Source organism: Anomalospiza imberbis, chromosome 6 (assembly GCF_031753505.1).
Source record: "Anomalospiza imberbis isolate Cuckoo-Finch-1a 21T00152 chromosome 6, ASM3175350v1, whole genome shotgun sequence".
NCBI classification, from domain to species: Eukaryota; Metazoa; Chordata; class Aves; order Passeriformes; family Viduidae; genus Anomalospiza; species Anomalospiza imberbis.
This window is the reverse complement of record NC_089686.1, coordinates 58,670,648-58,687,712: the sequence shown is the minus strand read 5'-3', so window position 1 is coordinate 58,687,712 and position 17,065 is coordinate 58,670,648. Positions and strand designations below refer to the sequence as shown.

Below are 17,065 nucleotides of genomic sequence, written 5' to 3'. Positions count from 1 at the left end.
CTTGGGATAATAAAAATGCTGAGCTGGTGCCATAGCTCTGTCTGAGTGCTCCGCAAGCACTGCAGTGAAGAGGAATTGTGGAGCCTGGTGATCAAGGAATAGCCTTTCAGAGAAAGCCCCAGTTGCAGAGAAAGATTCTGCAAAAATGGGGTGGGGCTGTCTAAGGTCTCAAGACACCCTTTTCCTGTAATTCCTGCTCACAGGACACTGTGTCCCTTGTCATCTGGGAAATGTGTGAAAGCAGGCCAGGAAAACAAGAGTTTGAAGGAAGTTTGGCTTTTGCTCGTTCCTGCCCCACATCTTCCCCCCCGTTCCTTCGTGCTTATCCAGAGCCTGTGCCGAGTCTCGGGCACCTCCCAGGTATTACTCACCACCTCCTCCCTCCAAGCAGGAGATGACTGCAGGAGATAGGCAGTGTGAACCCTGCTGGGACTGGTGTTCTGTCTCCCAAGTTAACTGCTGGTAACTCTGGAGGTGAACTGCACCGTCGAGTTCCCACCCATCGTGGTGTTCTGGCAATAAAGCTTAGCTTAAACCCTTTTGATATTAATCAAAAATATCATATAATCATAGGAAAACCAATACAGATATTTCACAAAGAAGCCATCAGATTCTCTGTGCTGTGGAATGCTGTGAGGTGTGCGCAGTGTGGTTGAATCTAGTCCTTCACTGCCTGAGTTTTTAATGTGGGTTCATGTTAAACCTAATGGAAGGGCCAATCAAGACCCCATTTCCGCCCTCATCTCCTCCAGCCAACATAAAGCTGCGTCAAAAAGGAAGTGGTTATAACCTGGACGCTGCTCTTGTCCATTTTGCCAAGTAGGAACATTTGCACACTAAGAAGTTCAACATCACAGGTGAAAGGATAAGAAAAGACAAGTATCTTGGAAAAAAAATTGAGTCTCTGATAACACTGCAGAGACAAATGATTTAAGCTGAAAGGAATTTTTAGAAGTCTAGGAAAAAAAAAAAAAAACAACAAAAACCTTATTCTTTGGTCTCTGCCAACAGAAAAAAAAAAAAAGGAGAACTACCTTTAAATATGGCTAATAAATTCAGTGCTCTGCTCAAACAGAGGGTAAGCTTGAAAGCTGCTGCCAGACCCTGTGTGCTGGAGGTGCAGAAGGCAGAGCACTGAGGTGCATTGCAAGGCAGGGACTAATCCTGTCATTGACCTGTACAACTAAGAGGAATGAAAAGGGACTTGGACATATTAATCACAGCTCCTGCACTTTTTTTCTTTGATGGCCCCAACCACCATCCATAGTGGGACACTGCCTTTAACAGAGCTAGGAGACAGCCAAGATGCCAAGGGCTCCAAAACTATGTGTGTGGACACTGAGATTTAAAAGCAGGTTTATGAAAAAAAAAAAAAAAGTTTTTTGGTTTTCTGCTCCCATTTGACAACATCAAGGTTACACATTTATGATCTTAGTTCTAGGATAATGAGGGGCATGGAAATCAGTATTTTTGAAATTCATCAACCGAAACCTATAATGGGCTCTGTGCATGCACCCAAACCCACATATCTCTGGAAAGAAGGTGGCTTGAGAAATCCCCAGTGATGGGTAAATTGGGAGCAGTCACTTGCACTCAAGTGTCTTTGCTCACCTGGTTGTTTCAGATACTCTTCTGGCCAGTGCTCATTTTGCTCTTTCTCTGTCCCCAAAATGGAGCTGACAGCTCTTTATCTGTCAGGGAGACTACAGGGTGACTTGCTGAGGTTTTTTTGGGCTTTATAGAGTCTCTCCAGAGAAGCACACAAGAATGGAATCGCCAGCAGCTCTTTCTCTTAAGCTTAAAGAGGATACGTCCCAAACTAGAAAGGGCTAAGAAAAAGTAGCAGAGGAGGGTAAAAAAAAAACCCAAACCAAAAACCAGCAAATTATTTTTACCTAGAATGTTTGTCTGTTTTGTTGTAGCTTTTATTTTACACTGATTCTCCTGCCTTCTTCTGATGGACAGTGTTTTGATGGTGGTGGTCTTTAAATGATCCTTTTCCTCCCTTTTTCCTATTTTGTCCTGTCTTCAGCTTTGCATTTGCTTTGAAAAGCAATGTCCTGCTATTCATTTTCTCACAGTCACTTGCACTCGGGTTTTGTACAATTTTCCTTTTCCTTTTCACTCCCAGTACAATGTCTCTACCCACTCCCTCCTGCCCTTACCACCTTCTAGTGTCCCCAGCACAGCTCTAGCTCTGAGGGAACATCAGCAATCATAGAACAATAATTCAGAGCCATTAACCAGTTAAGTGTCACACCTCCCTACAAGGCAGGTAATTATTTATGAACATTTCGAAGCTGCCTCTGTTTGGGGTAACAGATTGTTCAGCTGTTCCTGCTCAAGGGGCCCCACACAACAATAGTGAGGCTGCAAAAGGTCGAGGTTGGGATGCACAGCTAGAGCAGTGTGTGGGGACTGCAGACATCTGCTAACACATTGCAGAGCTCTGAGCCCTCCTTTTACTCGTGGGTTTGTCAGCATGAAATGTCTCCTGGATCTGTAGGGTCAAATAGGCTGTATCTTAAAGAAAAATTGAAGTCCACAGGAAAGTCCAGGGACCACATATGGATTCTGTGCTCCATAAACACAGGGCGTGGGGTAACTGGTCTGGCTTCTCTGTTCCCTGCCCATGCAAACCAGCCCAATCCCACGCTCAGTCAGGGAGGGGCTGTGGCTCCCACTGAAACCAGCTCTTCAATAAACTGATGGTGACACTACATGGGGACACCCAGCCCGAAATGCCGCGTGACATCTTCCCAAAGGTGGAGATTTATGGGTTCAACGTAAATTAATTAAGAAGCAGAACCTTAATTAAGAAGCAGGTTTCTTCTGAAACAGCTAACACACTTCAAAGGGCTGAAGCCATATACTTAATGGGAACAAAGAAGAGAAAACAGGGTCAAAACAGACCATATCTGTGCCTTGTTCTCACCCCATTCATCTTGCACACGGGGAGGGGGTGCTCTGCCGACATTTTAAAAAGAGCAGTGGAACATCTGCCACCCAAAGGAGAATTGGGGAGTGTGGGAGGGGCATGTGGTTTTTTGAAAAAATAAATTCTGCTCCCCCACAGAAGCAGAAGATGAGCCAGATGTACTTTTTTCCCCCTCTACCAAGTCCTGGTCTTTTTGACATTGATTTCATTTGATCCAGGATATCCCTCTTATTCTTTTTTTCTTTTTTTTTTCCCCCCAGCTAGGTGGTTTCACTTTGTGAATGCAGGAGGCAAATTGATCCTGTTTCACGCTCTCATCATACCAGGTACAGCTGTCAGCTGAGGGGCAGGTGGTTTAAGCAAAATAAGTAGTGAGTCTCTTGAAAACATGGCACATTTTTAGGACCTCACTTCCTCCAGAGCTCAGTGTCCCGGAAGAAACAACCTCAGATAACTCCCGAGCTCCTCAGTCAGTTCTAGTTGCTCAGTTAATGATGTACTTGTACCATTTATTCTGAAACATTTTGAACAGGTACCTCCTGCTTCTGGAGTTTAGAGAGATGGGTGGCTTTTCCCTCTGTAATGGTGTGGTTTAAATGGTGTTTCACAAAAATCTACCACCATTTCTTTAGGAAGACACATAGGCAAGAATTAGGATGATGGACTCTTCATTGAAGGCAGCTTCCAGATGTGCCAGCCTCGAGTGCCAGCCCTCCAGGCTTCTGTAGATCCTGCTGGATCTCCCTTGCACCTTGAGGAAGGTACACAGGCATTTCTGCAAGTCCAGCCTTGTGCTATTTTGGAAAAGGGTTTTGAAAGCTACATCCAACATTAAAAAGAGATTGAGGTAAGAGATTACAACAAATGCACAAAACACTTTCATTTTCTTTATTTTCAATTGATACTGTATGAATACAAAGTTTCTAGAAAGCTACAAAAATTCTACCACTTTATCAAGAAGGCATCAAAATGTGTCACTTTGCAAAGACATGAAAACACCTGCAGTAACCGACACAAAAATAGCATTTTTAGAGTGATGAAATAATTGCACTTAACTGTCATGGATATTAAAGTTATCACACATATGTACCGCGAAAGCTAGAATACATTTTTTTTTTTTTTACAAAGCACTTTATAAAAAAATTCTCTGCACACAAAACCTATAATTTTCATATTACTATCATACTAAAGATAAATTCACTTTAAAGCCAACACTTAAAACATTTTAAACAAAAAAAAAAGGTACCAGTACCTACACACAGACAATAACAAATACAAGAATACTGTACTGCCAAGAGGTTTGACTGAAACTCCTTTTGAAAGCTTCTGCAAATATGTTAAGAAAACATTGGAGAACATTCAGTTTTTTTCCAAGAGCCTTCCCTCACTGTCTAACCTAGAGGTACTTTATCATCAAAAGGCAAGTTCTACATCAAAAGTTACCAGCAGCAGTACAATATTAAAGTAACCACTGACCATATATGAATATGCTTAAGTCACAAACCCATTTTATACACATTACACAAATAAACATAAAGTGAGAATTCCATTAAGTCATTTACAAATGTGAACAAATGCACATGGCAAAAAAACCCCAAAACAAAACAAAAACCCAACCTGTTTTACATAAAATGTACTGAAGAATTAAAGGCTATTCAGGTTTTCAATGTTATAAAATTCTTTTGTCTTTTTTTTTTTTTCAGGCACATATTGTATTTTTTGTCTGCAGTCATGAGCCTGAATCAGAGGCCCATAAAACAAAACAAAACAAAAACAAAAACACATACTCTGTAAGGAGGTAACAGGGATCCATCTCCTTTTAGTCAACTGAGTGCATTTAAGATTTAATTTACACACTAAAACTAATTACATGATCTCAGCAAGAATGACCTGAAAAATTAAAAGATGAAGATGTCCAGACTGTTTCTTGTAGTTTGACTTATCCAGCCTCAATCTTTCTTGGGGGGCTAAACATCTGGCTATGAAAGATAAGAGGGGGAAAGGAGATCATCCTGAGCAAAGGACAAAGCCGGGCTCTACTCCTCACATCTGCCTGTGCCCGGGCACATGTATCCTCATGGGAAAAGGAAAGGGGGGACAACAACAGGGCTCTCAGTGTGACTGACTGAGGGCTCCAGGAAACTCCCAGGGGCACTGCTTCAGGCGGCAGGCACGCCCCGGGACTCGCAGTGGAAAAATAAATAGATATGGATTAGCACATCAAATGTCGTATCTGCCTTGGACTGGCCAGTTACTTACATTCAACATTAATGTACACCCTTCATTATTCCCAATAGCCCATCCCCTGGGGGCCCCGTGGGACAAGCCACTGCCAAGCTGAGCTGTAGCTGTGGTGGAGAGGGAAAGAGAGAAACAGGCATTGGATCTGCGATTCCTTCAAAATAGTGGTGCAGTACCTAAACAAAATCAGTTTGGAATTCAAGTAAGTAAAACTACATTTGTTAGTAGTAATTTTTAACAGCCCCAAATGGTACCATTATGCTTGTTTGAATGAGACAGAGGTATAGCTTGTCACAAACATTGACTAGTGCAGCCAAAACGTTTGGCATTAACTGAAAAAGTATCTTCTGCTTGTGGGCCAAAAGTGTCTTTGCCCTACCTCAGTCTCATCGAGTTCAACAGGATTACTTGTCTTATAGAGGTAAGTGAGATTTAGACCTTGAAGGAATAACAAAAATAATATTTTAGAGCAAGGGAGTTTGAATTATCACAATATTTACCACACAGTGTCACAATATTTCTCTATATAAAAAGTTACTCTTAGTTTTCAACAAATACTTTAAAAATCAAGTTAACATTGTATTCACAACTATATAATCCCTCTGACAGCTTTTGGTTTCGCTGATATTTGTTCTTTCTAAAATGTTGCTCCTCTTCCCATTGATTTCACTTGTGGTGGAGAGTATGGCCCCCGTTCACAGAAGGTATCAAAAACAGACACATTATTAAGAGGAGCTAGTTTTGTTTTTTTTTTTTTTTTTTCCCCAAGACATCAACTGGGAGGAAAACAAAACAACCCTGTGTTTTGAGTTGTGCTGGCCAGAGTTTCCCCAGCAGCACCTTCATCCACAATGCTCACACTCAACACTTCAATGCTTAAACCCACACGATTGCATTTACCCTCACTATGCTCAGTTCTCCAAGCTCCTCTTGTTCTACGCATCTGACCTTCAGCATGCACAACTTTGTAAACAAAATCTTCTGTCTAAGCAAAGAATCTCCACAGATACCAAAATATTATTAGAGGAGATTGATGAAGCCATGCTTGTCCACTGAAATTCTGTAGGATATGGATCTCTCATTATGCAGATGCATGACTGGATGAAGAGAATATAAATGGGAATATTTTCATTTTTATATCATAGACGAATCAGTTGATGGTTTGCAATGCTGTCAGAAATGGCAAACAGTAGATTTTTCTTCAGCAGGCTGATCATTAGCAAAATCCCTTTGCTAAGAATGGTGCTCTTTTGTGAATGGAGGCCTGTAGATTCAACTTATTCCAATAAACCAAAGGCATTACGGTGATAACTAAATATTTTTGGTCTCTCTACAAATTGTCATTATTATGGCAGCACTTTTCTAAGCTGGAATTTCAAACCAAAGGCACTTTCATGCTAGAGTGCAGAAGAGTCACAATTAATTATTTGGTCATGAAATTTAAAAAGGCAGCATTCATTAATACAATTCACTTTTCACGGAGAACTAGGGATCTGTAACCTTTCCTTTTGGTATAGGCATCTCACTGCAATGGGACTGACTTGTACAGACAGCTGGTTTAGACCAAGCAGTCAGAGAGCGTTTCTGCAGGGAAAAATACGGATATTTTAAAAATGGAACCAATTAAGAAAACAATGTATAAAATTTAATCTTAAGAGGCTAAAAGGTACTTCTAATATAATGCTAAGGCACTGCATATTGTAATGCTTTGGCAGCTCTCAATTAAAAGGTTCCTACAAAAAAGTAACAGTAACAAGATAAGTACTTCCAGCTTACAAAAGAGCTCACAGTTTACAGGCAGCCTGTTGGACTACACACCCCACACTCAACAGTTGAAGGATTAAGGCTTTTTAGAATTAACATATACAGGGTATGGATCATTTACAGAATTGTAAAGAAAAGACGATGGAAGTAGTTTCCCTAACATTACATATGTGAACACCAATAAACATTGTGACTGTTTATACCCTACAGTTATGGCATATGTAGTGTGCCAGATCCTACTAAAAACAAAAAACCAAAAAAAAAAAAAAAACCACAACCAAAAACTGTACCTGGTTTTGCAAATTGACTTACATACTTTATATGCCTTAAAGAGTTTGCTTGTTATTAAAAAAAAAATCACCAAACCCACAATTCAAACCCTAAATAAAAGACAACTTTAGAACAAAAACCAAAAAGTAGTTTTTGACTTGTAACACCAAGTGCTTAGAATAAAGGGCTACCGTTAGGCTGTTACAATGCAGTGCTTTTCCTGATGTGATTGTTAGTGTTAAAAATGAGCGCTAAAAGAGACCTTGCCATGGACATGTTTCTCTGTTCACTTCGCAGAGTATCAACTGAAAGATCATCAGCCCTAATATCCACAAGCAGGTAACAGCTAGACATCACAGCAACCATCCAAACCATCCACCTCATGCAGTCAGATCAGGCTGCGGGATTAAAGCAGTCTCCCTTCCCCTTGGTGATGTTTGCATCCTCCTCGAACCCTGAAACCTCACCATGGTTAGGGATGGTCCTGGTCTGACCCACAACCCTGCCTAGGCTCTAAGTCTAGTCCAGACATTTCAACAGTGGGAGATTCTAACAGAAAGGACTATGCAGGAATATAATTTAAAGAAAAGGATTAGAGTTCCTTGCTTGAAGACTAGAGCGCTGGGCCTGGGAGTAAATTTGACGCTTACACTGTGCATGGGAGCTGTGCTGGTTACAGGCACGAATCGTAAGGGGCAGGAGGAGGGGCCTGCTAAACGGCACCTTTGAGTCAGGACTGCAAAAGACTCTCCAAGAGCCCTCTTTGCTGGTAACTCATCACCGATCCCTAAGGCGGCATGTGCTCGGTCAGGCGGCCCTCAACCTTTCAGACAAATGTTTTGCCTGAGAAGACTCTGCTGGCCCAGCACCTGCCCAAACAACTTCTGCTTGGGCAACGAGGGGCGGCAGGAGGAGAGGAGCTGAGCAACACCCTCAGTCCTGAGCAGGAGGGGTGAGACTGCTGCTCTCACGTGTGCAGACCCCGTCAACCGCTCACACCCGTGGCCGTGGTGCGAAGCCTTACAGTATTAAAATATCTCCAGCTGTGCTTCACTTCCTGGAGTCTTCCCTGAATTTATCAGAAGGATGAACACTACCGCTTGGATGAACACTTTCCAAGAGGACAGCAGACCCCACGTGGTAGGTGTGTGTTTGTTTCAGATAAGGTCTTTGTCAGACCTGGAGAGACAACTGGGAGAGGTGTAAAAGCACCATGATTAAGAGGAAAAGGAGGGAAAAAATAAAATTCTCCACTTTCTAATCTTCTTTGCCTGATGTTGGTTGTGATTTTCTAGCGTCTCACAGATATTAAAGCTGCTGATCCTTTCAGAGATGTACACACTCTTCTTTCAAACACATCAGTGTTTTGCTCTCTGTTTGCGAATGACTCGATGCTGTCGCAATGTCAGTTGTTTCCGTTCATCTCTTGACTTCAGAGTTGCAAGTTTTTTGCTCAACTTATTAGAAAACATAGTTGTCCATAAAAAATATAACCTCACACACAAGACTACATATAATGCAAGTCTAAATCTTCAGTATTTACCTACTTATTGCAAAATGAGCCATCTTTTTCATTAAATAATCAAATTTTCATATTAGTACAATACAACTTTATACTCTTTTAAAATACACTAGATATGTTAGGGGTAAGGGGTGATGTTTTCTTTCTCTGCAATACCTGTTTGAAAGTTTAATGGATTAGAAGATTAGTTTTAGCATTGAGAAAAAAATACAAAATTTGCCTAATTTTAGGACCTGTCTGTTTCTATCAGGCATTTCTTAAGGCTATATTTTTCATTTGGTTTCAAACAGAAAAATGTTTCATTTTAAAAAATAATTTAGTGAATTACATTCGTCCATATCTTCCACCCTAATTAGTTACAAAGATAATTCTATAAAGATTATTCACTTTGCGTACTCATTTACAGTTATAGCTAAAGATTCGTTTCAATTTCACTTGCATTGTAAAACAAGTATTTCATGTTGGAAAAAAAACCCAAAATAAATTCTTATAAATGCTGTCAGTTTTTCCCCATGGCAAATGCTCTGTCATACATTTTTTTATCAGAATTAAAAATAGGCCTCCACAGACAGAGGCATTAGGTTCTTAAATACAGTCTTCCCAAAGAACTGTGGTTTACAAATTTGAAGAACACTTAGTTTTAGAAATAATTTTTACAACTGTACCAGAATTTCACAGCTACAATTATATATGAACACATTAAAAATGACTTCACTAAAACAGGATTTAGAAAAATGTGGGTGAAAGTTGGGCCAGAGGCACTGCCACTTAGTGTTGAGGTTTACAGTCTGTGTTTTGATAAAGAAGTGAAATGAAGTGTATATATAAATAACTGCTCAGTCCTTTACAAGCCTGTAGATGTGATGCTGTGCTCCATGTTCGCTGTTCGACACTTCGAATACACAAGCCATGCAGAGCAGGGTTTCTTGTGTATCCCTGTTTGTTACCACCTGTGTGGGGAAAGGAAGAGGCAGACACAACATCACACACCTGGAAACAGCAGGGCTGAAACAAGAGGTGACCCGTGTCACCTCGGTCCTGCCCGAATCGCCCGGCAGCAGCGGCACATGGCTCTGAGAGCTTGGCTGAGGTGACGCCACGGAGCAACAGGGAAAGCAAGCTGGGTCACCGGATGAAACTGGCTCAAAGGCCACCACGTGGCCCATTCTCTGTGCTTTAGGTCACCTGTTGGGTGTTTGCTGCCTGTTTTCCGTGCCCAAGAACTAATTAATGCCACTAACATCTGCAGCACTGTAACCTAGCCCCAGTAAGGACACACCAGACGAACGCAATGGTTCAAAATTACTGCCTCAGGCTGTCTACAAACCCCAGACTTGAATGGAAAAAATGGAGAAGTAAGCTGAAATTTGTGGAAAATAACAAAGATGTTTGTTCACACTCCCAGCCAGCTGAGCCTTTTCATCCTGAGCGTCTATAGCGCCCAGTTCCAGGAGAATTATTCTGAAGTCAGTGGGATGGTTTGTTTGGTAAGCAACAATGACTAAGGGACTTGGAAACTGGTTCCCAACATTACAAGCTGAGCAAGCCATACAAAGCCTGAGAGTATCTAAGAAGTGGAAAATTAAAAAAAGACAGTTCATACCAATAAAATTGTGAAGTTTTCCAAGACACTGTTCATCATGTATTTCTCTGGTAAATGCTTCAGCTTGTGTATGAAGTTGATCATGTATTCACACATCGGAGAGCGGTTTATCCTGTACACAAACCGGCCATTCTCAAACCTTGCATATTCAGTCTAAAAAAAAATAAAAACCATTTAGAATGTGATAATTCAGAGACAGAAAAAAAAGTGGTTGGTAGTGGTTGGTAAATCTGTTTTTCTCTCTTTTTTTTTTTTTTTTGGTGTAGACAGGAAAAAGAGCAAGTGGCTCAGACACACATACATGCACCTCCTCGCTGACTCCTTGCCTTGCCTATGCTACGCCTTGCTAAAAATGCAAGGGATCTTAATTATCAAAAATTATAAAATCACTACTTGTTCTCTAACCTGCAAATTAGCAAACTGAATAGATGAGGATTATAAAATCCCAGACTGAGTAGAAATTAATTAAGCCAAAAACTGTGATAAGATGATTTTACAGGAGTTTTGAGGCACCTGTCTGCAAAGGGAGCAGCAAAGATAAGCTTATATATTTACATTTAAGTGTGCACATACAAACATAGATATAGTATTGCATGACTTAATAGGCAATTTATGAGCTACAGAAAGATGTAGGACTACAGCTGGAAGAAAACCAGACTGACTTAGATTGCTGAGGGAGGGTAAGGCTGTGACTCTTGGACTTCTGCTGTCCAGCTACCAATCGCTCAGATGGTGGTTTCTCAGGATTTTTGGTTTTCTCTAGGTTTGGAAGAATGGAAATTATTACAACCTTTTTTTTGTTATGGTCAGAAAACATAATTAGTTTAAGAAGGACATAAACAGTGACCAGGACATCTGTAAAGTCTCAACCTTCAGCTTTAAGCTAAAATTCTTCCCCAAAAACTGTTTTGTACATGACAGATGTGGGTCTGGGGCTTAGTCTCCAGCTGCAATATCACTGTGCAGCAAACCAACCACAGGCCTGACCACACACCACAGGTCTGTGCATAGGAAAGGTAAGAAATGACTAAAGGCACATATCCCATCACAATACCCACCTCTACTTTTTCTACGACTTGCTTTCCAAATGAGCAGACTTTGGTGGAACAGGTGATTGTCATGTTTTCCGAGCTCTCATACTGACTGGTGACTCCATAAAACGCTCCTGTATCATCTTGGATGTTGCAGTTTAAGTCAGCCTGTGGGGAAAAAGGTGAAGATTTGATTTGTTATTTGACATTGTGAATAGCATAAGCTGTCACTAGCTCACTATTCTTTTCAGAAATAATGGGGGGAGCTTAATGGTGATGACAGTGACAGTGGAAAAAGTCCATCAGGGAACTAGCTGCCTAACTGTTGCAGGAAAAACCTGAGGTAATCAGCAATTTATTCAAATTTTAGACAATAAAATATGTCCCAGTACTTCCGTGGGCTACAGGTGACGTTCTTGTCTGGCAGATAACTGATGAAATCCTCGGAGCAAAGGAATGATCACCTGTGAGGAGCCTGGCTCCAGAGCCAGCCCCTCTGAAGTGAACCTGCCTTCAGATTCAAATTCAGCCGAGCCACCCCACTCCAGAGAGGCCACAGCTTGCTTTCTCTTTTTCTTGTCTTAAAGGAATGAAATCCTCATGGCAGAGGGAGACAGCTGGGCAACACAGGATCGCTGTCTGATAAGGCTCTGCCAGGCCATATGGCGTTGATTCAGCAGAACACTGGACTCCACGGAGCAGTCTGACACAAGCCCCAGGCTTCCCGTGTGCACAGAGCCGTGCCCAGCACCAGCAAACACTGCTGGAAAGATCTGCTGGCTCCCAGCATTTCCCTGCAGGCTCAGTAACCATCCAGCTGCCTTTGATAGGTAGCATCAGAGACCAAGACTCGCAGCATCAAGTGAGGAGCAGCTCTACCTTCAATTATTCATTATCCAAGCCCTGTGCACAGCAGGATTAATTTGGCTACAAAGCAACCACACAGGTCACCTGCTGAATCCGCCCTCCCCGGGCCCACAGCAGCGCTGGAGCTGTTCTGCCACTCTGCTCTTTGACATCATGGACCCGTTTCTGCTCATTTCAAAAGCCCTCCACTTAAAAGCATGCTGATATGGATACAGGCAGACTCTAGGGATATGCACAGCTGGATTTGTTGATTCAGGCATTAGCTCTACTGACATCTTTGATGCCCAAGGAGAGAGTGGGCGGGGTTTTCCTTTTATGTGGAAATAGCTGATCAGCTACTGCAGCATGACAGCAAAGAATCACCTGAACTTGAAAGTTACGCCGAGGTGAGCATTTCAGCAGGGAAATGCACTTCTGCAGCTGCTTCACTTGCAAGTCTAGCTCTGCTTGGTTCTATGCCTAATATAGAAATGGAATACAAAATACTTGGCAGGTATCTTCATGTTTACCCTCAGACTTTTTAAAAACCTTATTTACAGGTATGCTTACCTATGCCCCATCCCTGGAAGTGTTCAAGGACAGAGTGAATGGGGGCTTTGAGCAACCAGGTCTAGTGGAAGGTGTTGGATTTAGGTGATCTCTAAGGTTCCTTATGACCAAACCATTCTGTGATTCTAATGTGGAGCACTCACCACAGTTCAGGTCATTTGTAACTGCTACTTAATTTTTAACTTGGCAGAAACTCATTAATCCTCCTTAGTGTCTGCAATCGTTATTTGTGGTACGGCCTTGTGAGGCAATATTCTGATAACAGCACACACTGAGCTAGAGAAGACACTAAAGTCTAAGATTACTTGGGGCTGGCTTTGTAAATTAATCAGTGGAGCAGCCTCCTGAGGTTTGCACACAGTGACACAAACAGCCCCACAGTCACGTATTTTGCATAAGAGGAAGAAATCCTATCGCTGCTCCACCTTGTTTCTTGCACCTGCCCTGCACCAGGTCAGCAGTTAATGTTTAATGTGCATCCAAAGCAGGGCTGTCACAGGCAGCTGTGAGGAATTGGTCAGAGCTGATAGCAAATAAGCAATTTGCCATCACAGCTGGCCTGCAATCAAAGCACGGCAAACATCTAAGCATGGAGAACTGCAGCAGCCACCGGCCACGCCACCGCTGCTCTGCTGGAATTCCTGAATGAGAGGGATTTCTCCTAAAACAATTGCACTGCTGCAATTAATGATAATAATAATAATAGAAGTAATCTCTTAAAATGCAATTATTCCTGCTGCTACCACAATTGCAGTTTTACTAGCAAAGCATTTTCTTTCCTTTCAGATCTGAGCAAAATATTTTAGAAATCATAACTAAACCACCCCTCACAATTTCACTTTGCCAAAAATTAACTGCACAGACCTGGCATTTTGAGCTGCAGTAGCAAATGTTTGGAGAGTTGAAAAAGGATAACTTTTTATCTGCTTGCCTTCTGATTTTGAAGCTCGCTGGAAAAAATACTTAATTGTTCTATTTACATGCTGACATTTAACCTGGAAAAGTAACACATGCAGCCATCTGTCACCCTGTTGTTCACTCCCACAGCTCTTCCAGCCCTTGCTGAAATTGCCGGGAGTTCTGTGTACACAACACATCCAGGCTGGGGCCTGATGTTTCAGTGAGGAACACTTGAAACTATCACTCAGTTGTCATGATTTACTCTTATGCAATCACAACATGGTTGCAAAAGTCCCATGATGATCATACAGATGAGAATTATCTTTATTTACTTGTTTGCTCTTCGATTTTTTTTTGAGTCTAGCACACAGTAAAGGTGTTTTCAAGGAAGGACAGAATTCTCTTTGTAAACAGTTTTCATATTCAACTAATTGCTGAGAGCTGAAGACTCTTAAAAAAAAATCTAACACCAGCATTAAAAAATCATAGGAGTTGGCAAGCAAATGCTCTTAAATGAAGGCTTCACCAAAGCCTCTTTTAGTACTATAACAATTTTCTCTTAAGGACTTAAGAATATTATTATAGCTTAAATAGCAAGGGATTTGTCTAAACATATACATCTGAAAGCTAAATTGTATTTTTCCAACTGATGAAATTAAAATAAATTTTTTGCTGTTTTTTTTTTCCTTCTCCAAAAGGTTATGAGTACCCATGTGGCTGTGAGAGTTGCAGATGTGGGAATAAGGAGATGTGTTAAAAATGAATGCCCTGGTATTCAGCTTTAGCTCCTTACTACAGCATTGATTCCAGGGCTCATGTCCCCATTTTAGAAGGATGTTGGAAAATTGGAAAGTGTTCAGCAAAGAGCTATAAGAATGATTTCAGGTCTGGAAAACATCCTTTGTAGTGAATGACTAATGAAACTCCATCTACTTACTTTTTCCAAGGGAAGTTTTTCCACAACCTTGTCATAGCCTACAAGTTGCTACATGGGGAAGAGCCTTCTCCTAGATTAAATCTTGCAGAAAAGGGCATTAAAAGGCAGAAAGCTAAAGCTAAGCAAAAGTAAAATGAGAAACAAGGCAGGGGCTGGTAACCCTGATGGCCATGGAATGCTGGCATAATTCTCAGATGAGGAGAAACCCCCTTGGGGTCGTTTTTAACCAACTGAGTATCTGACAGGGATGTTCTGGTTCGAGTAGGCTTGGTACTGTCCAAAGGCAAACATTACTTAGTGAGGTTCACTGCCTGAGCTACACGGCAGGTAGGACTACATAGATATAATAACAACAAAATTGAAATACAGAAATTTATCTTATTAGTCTTCTCCTTATAATTTCCTGTTTCAATGATCTTGTGAAAAAGGTGACAACAGCCCAGCCACTAGAGTGCTGTCCCCAGCTCAGCTGTTCTCCTGCATTTCAGACCCAGGTTGCAAGCCTTCTTGGGCTGTAGACCATCTTTCCCTCCTGTACAGCTTCTCAGGCAGCTGTGCTCTGGGTTCCACGCACTGGGACTGGGGACCACTCTTGCTGCCTATACAGATAAATAACTTTTGGAATGGTGACTTCAAATATATTCGTGTGAGTTCAAGTATTATGGCATTTCAAACATTATGGGATGATCACATGTAATGAACAGGAGTCCATTTACAATTTGAGTTTTAAAGATCAATACAATTTAGGGGGAAAAAACCCAAAACCACAAATGGAATTAAGAATTTTTTTTCTTTACTTTCAAGAGTCAAACTCTAATTTAGATTTATTTCTGTGCACTGAGTTTTATATGAATGCACTTGGAGGTGGAAGAGGCACTCAGATTTCTGGCACCCTATCTCCAGTGCAAGAACATGATTAATTCATTAATAAAGCACAGCTTGTCAATGGGTAGCACTGGAAATATTGCACATTAAGAGCACCAAGTGTTCGACACACTGAATGGAGAAGTCTCTCCCAGTGTGCTGGAGCTTGCACCTAAAGAGCTGCAACCGAAAGAAAGAGTAAAAATAAATTAAAAAAAACATCTTCCTATTCCTTTCCCTAGAGCTCTCAGGCTCTGTGCTACAGGCAGGGGCAGAGGGTAGAGCGCTTGTGTAATAATAACAGCTTTGGCTAACAAAAAAGCAACTCCAGCAAAAATTGCTGAGAAGAGTCTAAATCCATCCTGCTGAGTAGAAGGAAAACAGCACCTACTGGAAGCAGTGGGATCTGGGGAGGGCCAGAGCAGCTTGCACTGGCACTCAGCAGTTAACATTAAGCACATAAGGTCACTTATTAACAACATCTAGGTCTGAGCAGCTGCTCAGACCGGCTGTGGGGAGGTGTGTTACTCATGCACCCGCACCGTGCCTCCCCTCCTCCTCTCCAGAGCTCCACCAGAGAGCAGGGATTCCAAACTGTGAAGCAATTTTTTCCAATGGGAGCATCTGGGCCGCTGGCACGCTGCTGTGCAGCTCAGGAATCGTGTCCAGGTCTGCCACATGGTTGGGCTTGTGATGGACAGGCCAAGCTGCTGCGGCCGCCCTGCCCCTTCCGCTCGCCACCCAGCATCAGTCTGCCCAGGGGTTCTCCTCTCTGTGCCAGGGGGCTGCGGGGGGAAAAGCAAATGGATGCCTGCTTTCTTCCATATCTCATTTGTTTTGCATGCATTTGCATGCTGGCCTTGGAGCCATTCATGTTACAGGCAGCAGTTGTGAGCTGCAGATCATTTGGCAGTCAAGCTGTGTGTGTGTCTCTGTATGTGTGTGCAGGGAACTCCAAGATTCTGGATTATGCAATATAAATTACAAAGAAGGAATGGAGGCAGGGAGGAAGAAGGGAGGGAGGGAGGGAGGGAGGGAGGGAGGGAGGGAGGGAGGAAGGAAGGAAGGAAGGAAGGAAGGAAGGAAGGAAGGAAGGAAGGAAGGAAGGAAGGAAGGAAGGAAGGAAGGAAGGAAGGAAGGAAGGAAGGAAGGAAGGAAGGAAGGAAGGAAGGAAGGAAGGAAGGAAGGAAGGAAGGAAGGAAGGAAGGAAGGAAGGAAGGAAGGAAGGAAGGAAGGAAGGAAGGAAGGAAGGAAGGAAGGAAGGAAGGAAGGAAGGAAGGAAGGAAGGAAGGAAGGAAGGAAGGAAGGAAGGAAGGAAGGAAGGAAGGAAGGAAGGAAGGAAGGAAGGAAGGAAGGAAGGAAGGAAGGAAGGAAGGAGGGAGGGAGGAAGGCAAAAGAGAGAGAAAGAAAGAGAAAGAGAGAGAGAAAGAAAGAGAGAGAGAGAGAGAAAAAGAAAGAAAGAAAGAAAGAAAGAAAGAAAGAAAGAAAGAAAGAAAGAAAGAAAGAAAGAAAGAAAGAAAGAAAGAAAGAAAGAAAGAAAGAAAGAGAAAGAAAGAAAGAAAGAAAGAAAGAAAGAAAG

The 17,065-nt window shown here is 42.0% G+C and overlaps 1 protein-coding gene across 7 annotated transcripts in view; it reads right to left on the bottom strand.

Annotated features, from left to right (window-relative positions):
- Window positions 1-3,812: 3,812 nt before the first annotated feature.
- The window catches only part of TEAD1 (TEA domain transcription factor 1), a 153,230-nt gene continuing 139,977 nt past the window's right edge, over window positions 3,813-17,065 (bottom strand). For all 7 annotated transcript variants that reach the window (XM_068194665.1, XM_068194663.1, XM_068194667.1 and 4 more), the window contains 3 exons: window positions 11,397-11,537; window positions 10,339-10,491; window positions 3,813-9,685 (listed from right to left, as the gene is read on the bottom strand). In XM_068194665.1, coding sequence (XP_068050766.1) covers window positions 9,572-9,685; window positions 10,339-10,491; window positions 11,397-11,537 — 408 coding nt within the window. In that variant the 3' untranslated portion in view covers window positions 3,813-9,571. The remainder of the gene's footprint in view (window positions 9,686-10,338; window positions 10,492-11,396; window positions 11,538-17,065) is intronic.